This window comes from Pteronotus mesoamericanus, unplaced genomic scaffold (genome assembly GCF_021234165.1).
Source record: "Pteronotus mesoamericanus isolate MK-2021 breed Mesoamerican mustached bat unplaced genomic scaffold, CSHL_Meso_final contig_75, whole genome shotgun sequence".
NCBI lineage: Eukaryota > Metazoa > Chordata > Mammalia > Chiroptera > Mormoopidae > Pteronotus > Pteronotus mesoamericanus.
In genome coordinates, this window is record NW_026555249.1 from 6,629,316 (window position 1) to 6,642,985 (window position 13,670).

Consider the following 13,670-nt stretch of genomic DNA (forward strand, 5'->3'; position numbering starts at 1 on the left):
AATTTTAAGTATCTTTTTCAGATTTTTAAAAAATCAATTTTTAGTTTTATTACACAGAGCTCAGAGAATGTGGTCTGTAGGGTTTTTTTTTCCTTTCCAATTGTTTGATCATTTCAGCAAGAAACCTGAAAAAAACTAGAAGTTAAATATAGACACAAGAGTTAACTAAACATAGACACCCTATTGGGCATGAAAGTTTTCTTTTATCTTCCTGTCTTTAAAAAATATGCAAGCTTAGTACTTGCATAAGATAGCAGATAAACTATTACTATCTTTTATCTGCTTACTGATGATAGTATCAATTTATGTATCATTAATGCTCAGCCTACAGTTTGTCTTAGTTAACTCAGTATGCCTACTTTGATAAACTGTTAAGGATTTTAGAGTTGGGTATGTTTTTTGTTTGTTTTTATTTCTATGTGGTGAGTTCATTTTTCAGCTCTCCACATAGGAATACAATAAATTTAACTTTTAAAAGCATTATTCATGTTATTACTCATTTATGAAATTTAATTATTTAAAGTATTGATTAAATTTTGTTTGCTATAATTTGAACTTATTTTCAGTATTCAAATTTCTTGCATGCCTAAATTCCACTTTAAGAACATTTCTGTTTTGTTTGTTTTGTGGTTATTTCTGTAGAACATGGTTGGAGAGTGGGCGTTACCAGAAGACATGGTTGATAATTTACCACCCTCCAACAACTGCATATTGGGCCATGTGATTCACAGGCTAATTGAAAAATCTCTTCCCCCTCGAGTTGAATCGACAGTGCCTGAATTCCCTTCAAAGGCTATTAAAGGGTGCATATTGGGAAAAACATTTAGTGGAAAAACTACTGTCCTAAAGTTTCTACAAAAAGGTAGAATTTCTTTGTATGTTAGTATTTATTAGGTTCTATGAACATTGTAGCTGGAAATGGCTATGTCTGTAGAAAGTATACATAAGGGTCTGCTGACATAGTAGGAGTATGTCTCATCAAGAATATTATAACAGAATGATCAAAAATGTGTTGTCCAAAAGAGACACTTAGAAATGTTCAGTCATATACTGCGACTGTCCCAGGCAAACCTGCTTACATGGAGATGCTCTATAATGATGATGCATAGTATGGATAGAAATAACTCTTAAACTCTTCCTCATATATTTTACTGTACTTTGCTAATAGAAGTAGGATATTGGTAATTTGTCACAAATACAAGAGAAAATCACTTAAAATGTAAATATTTTAATATTTTCATTTTGTTCTTAATGAGCCTTTCGCTTTTTCTGTAGAAGCTTTTTGTTTCAGTTAGAAGCAAAATCACATGTTTTCATCTGTTTGATTCATCTTTATTTATTAATACAATATCATTCCTGTTTTTCGCTACAAAACTCAAGATTTGCACTGAGGCCAGTACCCTGCCAAGGTGGAGAAGGGTAGTAGGTCACCATTGAGACGTTAACAAGACCTCCTTAAAAAGCAATTTAACAAAATCATAATGAAGTACCACCACATTTACTGTAAGAGGTATAATTTTTTTAAAAAAGGAAAATGACAAGAGTTGGTAAGGATGTAGAGATACTGGAATACACTATTTGTGGGAATGTAAAATGATAGATCCATTATGGAAAGCAGTTTGGTGGTTTCTCAATGAGTTAAACAAAGAATTATCCTATAACCCCAGCAATTCCACTACTGGGTATACACCCAAAAGTATAGAAAACAGCTGTTCAAAAAAGAAAAAAAAACCCATAACCCTGTAGAGGAGTATTTGTAATAGCACTATTAATAATAGCCAAAAGTTAAAACTAAACCAAATGTCCATCGCCTGATGAATGGGTGACAAAATGGAATATTATTTATCCGTAAGAAGGAGTGGAGTACTGACACATGCTACGGCGTGAATGAGCCTTGAAAACATGTTACTGAGTGAAAGAAGTCAGACAGAAAAGACCACATATTGTTTGATTCCACTGATATGAAATATCCAGAATAGGCAAATCCACAGAAAGAGGAAACAAATTAGTTGTTGCCAGGGGCAAAAATAGGGTGATAGGAAGTGACTGCTTAATGAGTTTCCTTTTGGTATGATGAAAATTTTCCAGAACAAGATAGCAGTGATGGTTGGACAACCTTGTGAATAACCTCAATACCACAGAAGTGTGTCTTTTAGAATAGTTAATCCTATGTTCTGTGAATTCTAACACAAAAAATAATAACAATGAAAAGCAGCGTGACCCAGAAGACAGTTCCAGGGGGTCCTAAAGACAGCATGAGAAGGGGAAGCCAGCACAGAAGAACAGTGATGTCAATTTCCTAAACTGCCATTTGTACTTTAGACTTCCCTATTCAGGTACTTTCTATCGACACTCTTCTCCAAGAAGCCATCCAAGCATTTCACGACAAGGAAACAGTCTGTGAGGCCCTACCAGATCATAGTGAAGCCGAAGGAAAGGCTCTGCCTGACTGGCACAGGAACGAAAGCCAGGCAAGTGTGACTTCGGTTGCCTTCCTTGTGCCTTGCATGTGAGATGTGAAGCGAGGTGGCATCTAAGAGATCTTCCAGACCAGAGACTGGCGAACTTTTTTGTAAAGGTCCCAAGAGTTAATATTTTAGGTTTTGTGGGCCAAAAGGCAAAATCAAGGATATTATGGGGTACTTATATAACAAGAGAAAAATCCGTTCACCTCCACCACCACTGGTTTCCCTGGGTGGGCTGATCGGGGTGGTGGTCTGGCTTTGAGCCTAGGCACCTTCAGCTGGAGACATTCTTCTCAGGAAAGAGGCACTGATGGTTCATAGGTGGAGGGGCTGAATTTCAAGGGGTTGGAAAGAAGGGGTAGAGTATGAGTACTGTGGGATAGTTGACAAAATCACCAGCTCCTGGAGTGAAATTCTACTACAGAGGGCCTGGCAGTGGTCAACGGAAGAGTCTCCATCGTGTAGTGGGAGCCCGATGCCAGTGCCAGAGCTGAGCAGAGCCTGGGGGTGGAGGGAGTCCCTAGGCTCACAATAGTGTCTCATGGACTTTTATACGCCTGAGGACCATACAAAAAAAGTCACCCCCCAAAATATTTGGTCCATGGGGCATAGTTGGCAGACCTCTGATCTAAACTTACAGATCTCAGTTTGGGTGGGAGTGGGTGGGAGGTCTCCGGAAGGTTTACCAGTATCACATCCCCATCAGTATTAGAACTTGCTACCTTATTGTGTGAAGATTCTAGGGCAGGGAATAGGAGAATGTGGCCCCACCTTTAGGAGCACAGTGTGGTCCTGTATCCTCCTTTTACCAGGGAGACTGCAGAAGCCCTGAGCATGGTTTAACTGAGGTCAGAAGGCTTGTTAATGTCTTGGCTGTGACTGGGATCTAAGGTTCTAAATCCAGTAGTCTTTCCCCTACATTATGCTGTCTCAAAAATGGAATAAATTCACGAAGAATCTAATTCAGATAGGTTTGTATGAGCAACGGAGTAAGCATCATTTAACCATGAATTCTAAAAATAACTGAAAATTTTCTTCTTCATGGGCTGCTCTGTCTTCCATGTTGTGCTCCTCGTCGTAATCTAACCTTTAGGGTGCTAGATAATGCACATGTCTTTCTTTACTTCCCTATGGCTAGCTGTGACTGACCCCTCTGGGGCCGATCTGCCCAGGATGGGTTTCTGTAAACTCTACCTCTTTCTCAGCATCCAGTGTATTTTCCAAATGGCGGTTGCTGTCTTTTACATAGTAATTGACAGTCAATTGAAAGACATTCCACCACAGGTTACTGTGTGTTTCCATAAGTAGTGTTATCATTAAATTTTGTTTCTTTCTGGAAATTAGTCAGCCTCTCTTAGTATCATTTATGTTTTAGACAAAACAGCGTATTTTTTCAATCCTTACTTATAGAAATGCAATTAACAATGCTATTAAAATGTAACAGTATTAAAAATCTGTCCACATGTGTTTTCTCCCCAAAGGACCTGCAAAATAAATTTTCAGCTGATCCAGTTTCAGATGAAGTACTACCAGAAACAGAAGATAAAACTATACTTAGTAAGTAAAATATCAAAACAGATCATCCATCATTGACATTAGAGGGCTAGACAGACAGTAAGCATATGTATGTGAGCACAAACATGCTTTCAGGGAAAGAAAGAAAAGACAAGAGTGTCACATAGCCACGTGACAGACAGCAAGATAAATATAGACATCCCTAACCTTTGTCTACAACTGGGAATGAGAGACAAAAATGACAAGGAATCTTTTCCCACTCTTTCAAGTACTGTAGTTGCTCAGTTCTGTTGTGGTTATAAAAACCACCAGGATATACCATCCCCCGTCCTCCAGGCTTTGCAGGCAGACAGTGCTTCCTTGTCCCCTTGCACCTTCGCAGGTCTGGGCGAGGGAATGTTGTTGGGGTGCGTTCTGCGTGCTACTCCTCTGTCCTCTGTATGGGTGAGGCAGGCTGCGGGGTCTGGTGTCCTCAGCTCACCCGAGCAGTGGCTCCTTCTGTAACACTCAGTTTATTCTTAACCTTGGGCAAGACAAATAGAAGCAAGCTTCCCAAACCTTATAAAAAATTACCTCCCTAGAGATCTGGGCTTCAGTCCTTCAGATCCTTGGTAGAACCATGGATAGGAGACAATTTTAAGTCTTAAAAATCTTTTCTCTGTGTGCTAACGAAGACCTTGCCATATTCGATAGTTTCGTCCTGTTCTCGGCTGAAGCTCAGATCCGCCTATGCCATCACCGTTCTTGCCGTCCCCAGTGGGCGGCGCATACACTCCCTGTGAGCACGCCCCCCCCCCCCCCCCCCCAGCGCACCCAAGTTTTCCGTCTTTGGAAAGGCGCCAAGCTTCCCCTTACTTTAGTAATTTGTTTCTTCCAGATATTTTAACTGATTTTTAATATATGACTACACAACCTGTTTTATTATAAAAGTACAGTAATTATAAACGGATTCTGAAAACTTTGTATTTATCATTTAAATTTAACCAAAGCCCGCTCTGGCTTCTGGAGTTTTCTACTTTTAGACTTTGTTTGTTGCTTATAACTAGATAATCAAGGAAAATAAAAAGGTAAAGAATTAAACTTTTAATATTTCTTGAGAAACTTGGCTTGTTTTCTGAAAAGAAAACCCCACTTGGTTTCTGAAGAGAAAACCCCACCAGTGTTAAAGTATTTCTAATGGTATCGTCGTGAGTGAGCCACACTGGAAGGAAGGAGGTGGGAAACACCAAGCCACACAGTGACCAGGATTTTAACGTTGGAATGAGGGTAACAGACATGCTGTGGTGATTCTATTACTTCCTTCCTCTGAGTATCTCAGGCATAGTCAGATCCAGTGACTACGGGACTGTCCAAAACCCTAGACAGTCCCATACTAGAGCTTGTTCTTACCACTTTTCCTGTTGCTAGGCACTGATACCAGTAAAACACCAAAAGCTGAAGAAGACAAATCAAGTGATTATTTCTCTAAAGTAAGTATTGCAATCTAATTCTGGGTACTAGTATATTGAAATGTGTCACAATTCCTTGATTATTGATGTGTCTTCAAGTGGAATGAAATATCAACATGTTCCTCTTGGTATGAAGTAAGTCAGATGGCAAAATATTAGCTAAATACTTGATATTCTTTACATTATTAATATTCTTTATATATGCAGCAGTGGAAATTGATATTCAGTTTTGCCAAGTAAGAAAGTAAACACATTTTTAAATTTTAGACTTAATGCCAAATTTTAATTTATGTGTTTTTCTTTACCAGTTAATTTATGACTTTTCTTTTATACTATCTTTACTTCTAAAGAATTTTCCCAGAATCAATCCTTAGCTTTACTGGTGACTCTGCAGAATATTTTATTAATCTCTGAAAAAAATGTTTACAACAATTCACTCACTATTGTTTTAATGGGAACTAATCTTTCCTTACATAGTATTGCCTTACTATAAATGGAAACATTTTGTCATCAAATAGAATGGCCAGATTAATCGAGTGAAATTCCATTTACCTTATGTTTATTACATTTGATTACTTTTATTATGCATTTTATCATGGAAAACAATTTTATAATATTTTAGATTTCAAAACTGTTTAAAGAGAGAAAAAGTTTTGGAAGGATATATACCGAACTGTAAACATAATAGCCAGTAAGGAAGGAAATAGTTTTAGAGAAAGTGATAAAGGGAACCTTATAATTTTTACTCTATGTATTTGAAATATAAATTATCAGGAAGACTGAGTATTTTTTTTTTATATTTACATTGAGTTGCAAGTCCCACAAATTCCATATTCAGTTCAAAGGGCATACTTTGTTTCATACACTGTGGTAATGATTTGGGATCTATCACTAAACAAAAAAGACGGAGTTCTTGGACCTTATGAAGTTTACATTTTACAAGAGGAAAACACATAATAAAGCCACAAACACATAAATAAATGAATTAGATAGTGAACATACCAGGAAAGTTTAGTGAGGAGCGGCGATGAGTAGGGGCTGAGACACAGGCCGTGAGGAAAGGGCAAGCTGCTGCCTCACACGGGGCGGGCCTCCTCGAGAAAGCGGGCTTCTGCAGACCGAGAGAAGACAGGGAGCATCAGCCAGCTGGACCTGGGAAAGCACTTCAGGCAGTGGGAGCGGTTGGGTGACAACCGTGAGGCAGAAAGGTGCACGGCATGAAGGTGCGAGAGGAGCGAGGGATGAGCACAGAGAGATGCTCTCGGAGGGACAAGACTCGGGTCAGCCGGCGCCTTACAGACAATGATTAGGGTGTTTGGAGTAAAAGGGGGAGTCTCTGCAGGGTTTGGAGCAAAGATGTAATGTCATTCTACATAAAATGCTCACTCTGGTGGCTCAGTTAAGAACAGGCGCTAAGGAAGCTGCTGTTGATAGACAGTAGTTTTGCTGGGCCAGCCCAATCTAAGATAACATTCTTAGAGAACATTCTAAGGCTGGGCAAAACAGTTCATTATTTGAGGCCAAAAGAAGGTGGCAAAAAAGCAAAGTAGCCAACAAGCAAATAGCAAAAACCAGAAAGAAAATGTGTGGACTGTGACCTTCAGTGAAAAGAGCATCGCAGGCAAGGCCTATGCTTCTGCCAGTGGTCCCAGAGGCACGCCCCTCTGCGCGGCGGGAGTTGCTAGAACCGAGCAGAAAGCCTCATTCTTCTTGACTGAAAGTATTAGAGGATGAAGGTCAGGATGCTGAAAATTGAAGACGAAGGGCTCGGAAGGGAGGGAGCCATATAGGAAGAACCGCAAAAGGTGCGCACCATTTTGCTAAAATGCCTGGCTGGCTCCAAAATGGCCACAAACGATCGGAGCCTCCATCAGAGAACATGACCATTTAATGTTTTCTTTTTCACCAAAGATTTGGAATCTGACTTTTAAATTAGCTGTACTCTGCCACCTGTTGTTTATTTTCCCAGCTCACTGTGCGTGCTCAGCTTGGTGCAAAATCAGAAGAGATGCTGAAGAAAGGGAAGAGTGTTCCTGATCTGTTGCTAGTTAGCATCCTAGTAAATGCTATTAAGTATGTATTATTTTTTATCTGTTTGACATATTCTCTATTATATAAAGATATATAAAATAATATAGAACTTTTTTGTTTTTAATGTCTAATGATTACAACTTATCTACGTAAGAAAACATACAGCAAAAGATCAAGATATATTTTGTGATTTACATGCCTGTATTTCACTTCCCCCTTTACCAACCATGGCTTCGTTCATCCAGGTGTGAATTCAAGTCATTTGTTATTCCATGTGGGAAATTCAAGGAGAAATCAGATGCTACTTAGAAAGGCGAAGGGACATATTATGGAGGGAGAAACCCGTCTGTGGGCTCACAGGCCAATGCACTTCGTCATTTTGTGTTTCAGAAGGAGGGAGTGAGCCCAGGGATGCAAAGGTTGGGCAGTGATGGGTGGGAAAGCAGTGAGAAAGTAGAGTTGCTCAGGCAAGAGATAATTATGTGCATAGCACAGAGGTGATATGTGCTAGGGGATGGACAAAAATCAAAATAGGCCATAATTCTGTAATCTTCCTCCTTTCTAAGGATGAAGGATTCTCCTTGGTCCTGCTTGGTAATACAGAAAAAAGACAAATTAAAAGAAGCCATAGAGGCTCAGCTGATATATATTAAAAAGAGAAAAGGCTTAGTAGGATGGGAAAAAAAGAACCAAAAAGGCTGCTGAGAAGAGTTCGGAGAGCTTGGGTGGGTGAGGAGGTAGAATTGGCACAGCTGTGCTGGTGGGAAACAGTGAGTCTGAGGGAGGCAGGGAAGGAGGTTCTCCGGAGGTTGTGCCCTGCATCTGGAGTTGACCCCCCTTTTGGTATTTTCTTGAGACCTCATCAAAGGTTTACGTTGCCTCTCCATTGTGATGTGTCTTGGAACGATTGCTTCTTGAATGCAACGCTGAAAAAATCAGGCCACAGGGATGCTCCCCTTCAGAGCTGGAAGGGATCTCATTCTCAGAAGTGGCACAAAATATGTTTAACTTGTGGGACTCCTTGTTTAAAAAAAAAAAAAAAAAACCTGTGTAAGGGAGAAAAAAGCTATAAAGCAGATCTTAGCTTTGGCTTCAAGGGAGCTGGTGGTCCACATGACCACTGTGAGAAATTCACTTCCGTCCCCCACCCTCCGATTGCCCCTGAGGCACCTTCCCAGGGCAGTCGTCCCTTTGAAATTCTTTCGTCTAATCCAAATCCTTTCTTTTTCAATGAAGAAAGGAAGGCACAGGGCAGTTCAGTGAGGCAGTCTGGTCACGGGTCTGGTTCACAGCATAGTCAGAGCCAAGGCCTAGGTCTTCTCATTCCATGTCACCTGGTGTCCTTGATCTTGACCTCCTTTTCCCTCTGAAGGGGCTGCTGAGACTGTGGGTGAAGGAGAGGCCACCCAGACCTGGGGAGGTGCTCAGCGAACTTCTCCATCTTAGGCCAACAGAGCTGCAAGCCCATTATGCAGAGCGTTTCACCACACTCCGCCCAAGTTATAAAAGCAAAAACGCAGTCTTTTCCTTCTCTTTATAGTTTTAACAGAGACAGAAACAAGATCATGACTTTTAATCCAAAGACCAAAATCCTGATTTTGCATAAATTATAGGTTTAGAAGAACGAAGTTGACATATATGCCCTTTTCACATTGTTTTCCTATATAAAGAAAGGAAATAATTCTTAGAGCACCCATTCTCTGTAGAAGATGGTGCATCAAGGGTCCTTACCCAACTTATAATTTAATTGAGATAAGTAAGACTCACTTGAATTTTTCTAAGTTGCAATGCAATACTTAGCAGTTGTGTGCTGAAGTGAATGAGGGCCAGAGGGGTTCACACCAGGCGGTGGTGACTCCATGCTGGTGCTGGCAGGCATTGGGAGGGGTGGGGGGCGCAGGTAGGAAGAAGTTCCCAGGTAGGCATTGTGAGTGTCCACCACGTGCTGACTTCTGTGCCGGGATCTTAAAATGCACCAATTCGGGTCATTCTCACAACCACCCTGTGATGTTATCCCGCTCTGTAGAGACAAAGGAATTGATTCAAAAGAGAAACTGCCTGTGAACACAGCTAGAAAATGCAGTTCATCCTAATTCATACTCACACATCAGTGAGATCAATTTGATTGAATTAAATGGCTCAAACCTGTGGGAGATAAGATGCAGTAGGTAAGTTGTGCCCAGTTAGTTTTAAATACTGTGTTAGGGCATCTGGAATAGGTTTGGTGGGCAGCAGGCACCCACAGAAGGATTGTGGGCAAGTGAATGTTTAGTTAACCTAACCTTAGCTATGAAGAAATAAAATTTATACAGGAGGAGATTATTATGAAATTGGAAGGAAGATAAAGGCAAGATTAATTGTGTTGTTATTTCCAAAGAACTTGTGTCTACTGAAATGTTCATGGTTTGTCCGTTTTTAATTTAGTCAGATACCGGTGGATCAAGGCTGGGTCCTTGATGGTTTTCCAATGACAGTAAACCAAGCCAAGCTTCTGGAGGATGCTCTCTCAGGCTGCAGTGGAAACCCCGAAGAGCTGGAGGGAAAGAACACACACACGCTGGCCGTCGATCCGACAGCTGCCAAAGAAGTGCCTCTTCGCCCTCCTGCACTTGATTTTGTCATATTATTAGATATTTCCAATAATTTGTCACTGGATCGCATGAGTAACATCATGGGTAAGTTGGACACCTCTTTTGACTTTTTATTTTTTGATGATCTTGTTTACAATTTAAATTTCTTTAAAACACTGGGTATCCTAAAATTTAATTCTTTTTCCGGAACTACCTATCTGGAGTTAGTGCAGACCTAGACCCACAGGCAGACCCCAATTACAGATGCAAATCTCAGGTAGCAGATCCCCAGGTTACCATCATTTCTTTCTAACTTGACTACACACTCGGGGGTTTTCATGACCACTCCTCGGGTTTGACAATTTGCTATTATCTATTATATCTATATTATTATAATAGATAATAGCAAATAGATAATAGCTCGCAGGACCCAGGGAAACACTTTGTTTACTTTTCTTGTTTATTATAATGAATATTATAAAGGATACAGAGGAACAGCCAGGGGAACAGGTGCCTTGGGAAAGATCTGGAAGAGGCCCTGTGGAGCTGGGAGCACACCATCCTCCCAGCCTGTGGGTGCATTCGCCAGCCCAGAGGCTCTTCAGACCCCTTCGGAGTTTTTAGGGAAGTTCCATCGTGCAAGTGTAATGGATGGAATCGCTGGGCATCATCATTAGCTCAGTCCCCAGCTCCTCTTCTGCTCCCTGGAGACCAGGGGGTGGGCTGAAAATTCCAGCCCTCTAATCACAATATTGTTGATTACTCTGGCAACCAGACCCCAACCTCCAAGGGTCACTCCATTACTATAAACTCAGATAAGGTTGAAAAGGGCTTATTGTGAATAACAAAAGATGCTCCCAATCTACTAAAAGGGAGAACATATTTGTCAATGACACCTGATAAGGGGTTAATATCCAAAACTTATAAAGAACTCATACTACTCAATACCATAACAATGAACAATCTAATTTAAAAAATGAGCAGAGGATCTAAATAGATGCTTCTCCAAAGAGGATATACACATAGTCAACAGACATATACAGAGATGCTCAACATCAGTAATCATCAGAGAAATGCAAATTAAAACAATGACATATCACCTCACACCTGCCAGAATAGGTCCACAAATGACAAGTGTTGACAAGGATGAGCAGAAAAGGGATATACTTGTTTGGAGCTTGCTTAATTTTGAGATCTTCCTTTCATTGTTTACTTCAATAGAATAACAGAGCCATTAGATATTACGTCAGCTGTTGAGTTTAGTAGTTTAAGCTGCATGCTGTTCATCACATCTCAAAAGAGAAAGTTTACTTCTCTCCCTACAAGGGATGAGAAGTCACGCTGACAGTAGTGATGATTCTGCCGGTTCAGCCAACCTCCCTTTCCTGTTTGGGGGATAGCAGGGGCGTGGGGGTGCGGCTGAGAACACTGCCAGTCCATGGCCATCTGGTGGCAGAACAGGGCTCTGAACTCAAGGTAAGTCTGACTTGATAGTAGGTTATAAAACACACGCAGACATCGGTGGGTGAGAGGATCCCTGAAAGCTAGTTATAACCCTACAAGGACCCCAGAAGATTTGCCTACCCTCTTGTGGCTCCATAGGAAGAATATCGCTGTATATCTCAAAAAAAAAAGGGAAATCAATTGGCAAAACTTCTCAATAAATTCAGTTCAATCCAGTTCTTAGTTTTAGTTCTTTCAATTCCCTGTCAAAATTATATAACAAATAATTCTGGTAAATTTGACAAAGCTGATATTAGCATCTAAATAGTTTAATTTCTTAATTCTAGGCCCTTGGCTTACAACTAAGCTTATAAAGGCCCTTTCTCCACTACTCCAGAGAGAATTTCTCCTTTGTCAAATTCTATGCTTATATGTATGTAAACAGTCTTATTTCCTACTGTCAGAAATTGGTAGTAACGCATAATGTGTTTTTTTCTTTTTATCTTATATTTCTAATATTGCATGTCTCTAGGTCTGAAGTAAACTGAATCAATAGCTCAGTTAAGGCTGCCTAAACCATTAAAACTACTATGAAGTTGTTGAATTTATAGTTCATACCTGTTTGGGTTAGAATTGAGTGTCCTAAATATGTTTCCACAACTTTGAAAATCAATCTGCAGCTTTCATGTTCATGTATTTTAAGTTAAGAAAAAGTACTACTCTTTCATATCTTAAGATTTTTCTTTCTTAAACTATAAGATTTGAATGGTCTTTGAGAGATCATTTTTGCCAATATACCATCCTTATCTTAAGCAAAAGCCCACCTAAACTGTTTTAGACAGATGAAACTCTATCCTTCTAAAATAGCTTGTTCATTCATATATTCATATATTATCTATTGCATGTGGTGCAAGGCACAAGAAGAAATGGATCCCGCCTTCCAGGAGTTTATTGGAAATTGTAGCTAAAGAACCAAGGGTTACACAGCACAGAGTTGTGTGTCCCACGTGATGCCACTAGCCACACATAGCTGTTTTAATTAACTAAAATTAATAAATTAGAAATTCAGTTCCTCAGTCATACTGGCCACATTTCATATATATGTGTGGCTAGTGGCCACCGTGTCGGCAGCACCGATGTAGAACATTTCCATCATCTCAGAAAGTTCTGTCACATGGCATTGGCAGAGTGACGGGAGCTTAAATGCACCACTAGTAAATATTTATCTAGCATTTATAATGTGCCAGGAAGTGATAATACAGAAGTGAAGGGCAAGTCCCTATCCTTGAGTCATTCAAAGTGTGGCATGAGAAGAAACAGAGTAAGCTGCTTATAATAATGTAGTCAGTTATGTGCTATAACCAGTGTGCCCAGCATGGAGAGGGGTCAGCCAGCCCAAGAGGAAGGAAAATAGAAAGGCACTTGCAAGCCTTGGTAGGTTAGTGTGGTCCATCAAGAGGACAGCAAAAGCCTCAGTAGGGCAGGAGGGAGCGAGCTACAGAGGAGCAGCGGACAAGGGCCTGGAGACCGGACAGAGGCCGGACGAAGAGTCTTGCCCCAGGCTAAGGTGCTTGGACTTTATTCTGAAGCCAGGTGAAGTCAATGCACTATCTTCAAGCTGAGATTTAATGCAATTAAATACACTTTTCATAACGGTCATTTTGGCTTCCATTTGGAGGATACACTGAAAGGGGAATGAGATTGGAAGCAATGAAATGAGTTAGAAAACTATTACCATCTAAAAAACAACAAAGGCATTAAGACAACTGTAAGAAGCAAAATAAGAAGAGTCAGCGTCAGCAGTATTTAGATGGGGAACCACTAAGCACAGTGACCGGGTGGGCTGGCGGATGCAGCCCAGGGGGAACACACAGTGAGATGCACAGTTTTTTGAATGATGACACCGCTCACTTAGAGAGTATGGAAAGAACACAGAAGAGTTTCTTAGGAACATGTTGAGCTCGAAGTGCTTGTGGGACTGTTAAGCTAAGGTGTTAGAGAACAGTTCTATAAATGGGTCTCGGTGTCAGGAGAAAAATGTGCACTAAAGTTATGAACTTGAAGGTAGGATAAATCATCTTAAAAGAAAAATACAATTTAAAAATTATTCGGGGTGGTACCCAAGAAAACATGAAACTTTAATGGGGAGAGCGAAAGAGCTGCTTACAAGTAGCAGCTCTAGAGGAAGAAAGAAAGCC

At 40.4% G+C, this 13,670-nt stretch overlaps 1 protein-coding gene across 1 annotated transcript in view; it reads left to right on the top strand.

Annotated features, from left to right (window-relative positions):
• Window positions 1–13,670, top strand: part of SPEF2 (sperm flagellar 2) — a 142,323-nt gene that overhangs the window by 50,467 nt on the left and 78,186 nt on the right. Inside the window, exons 11-16 of the mRNA XM_054584011.1 lie at window positions 643–862; window positions 2,323–2,477; window positions 3,947–4,022; window positions 5,388–5,449; window positions 7,398–7,501; window positions 9,884–10,134. Of these exons, the coding sequence (XP_054439986.1) occupies window positions 643–862; window positions 2,323–2,477; window positions 3,947–4,022; window positions 5,388–5,449; window positions 7,398–7,501; window positions 9,884–10,134 (868 nt within the window). The remainder of the gene's footprint in view (window positions 1–642; window positions 863–2,322; window positions 2,478–3,946; window positions 4,023–5,387; window positions 5,450–7,397; window positions 7,502–9,883; window positions 10,135–13,670) is intronic.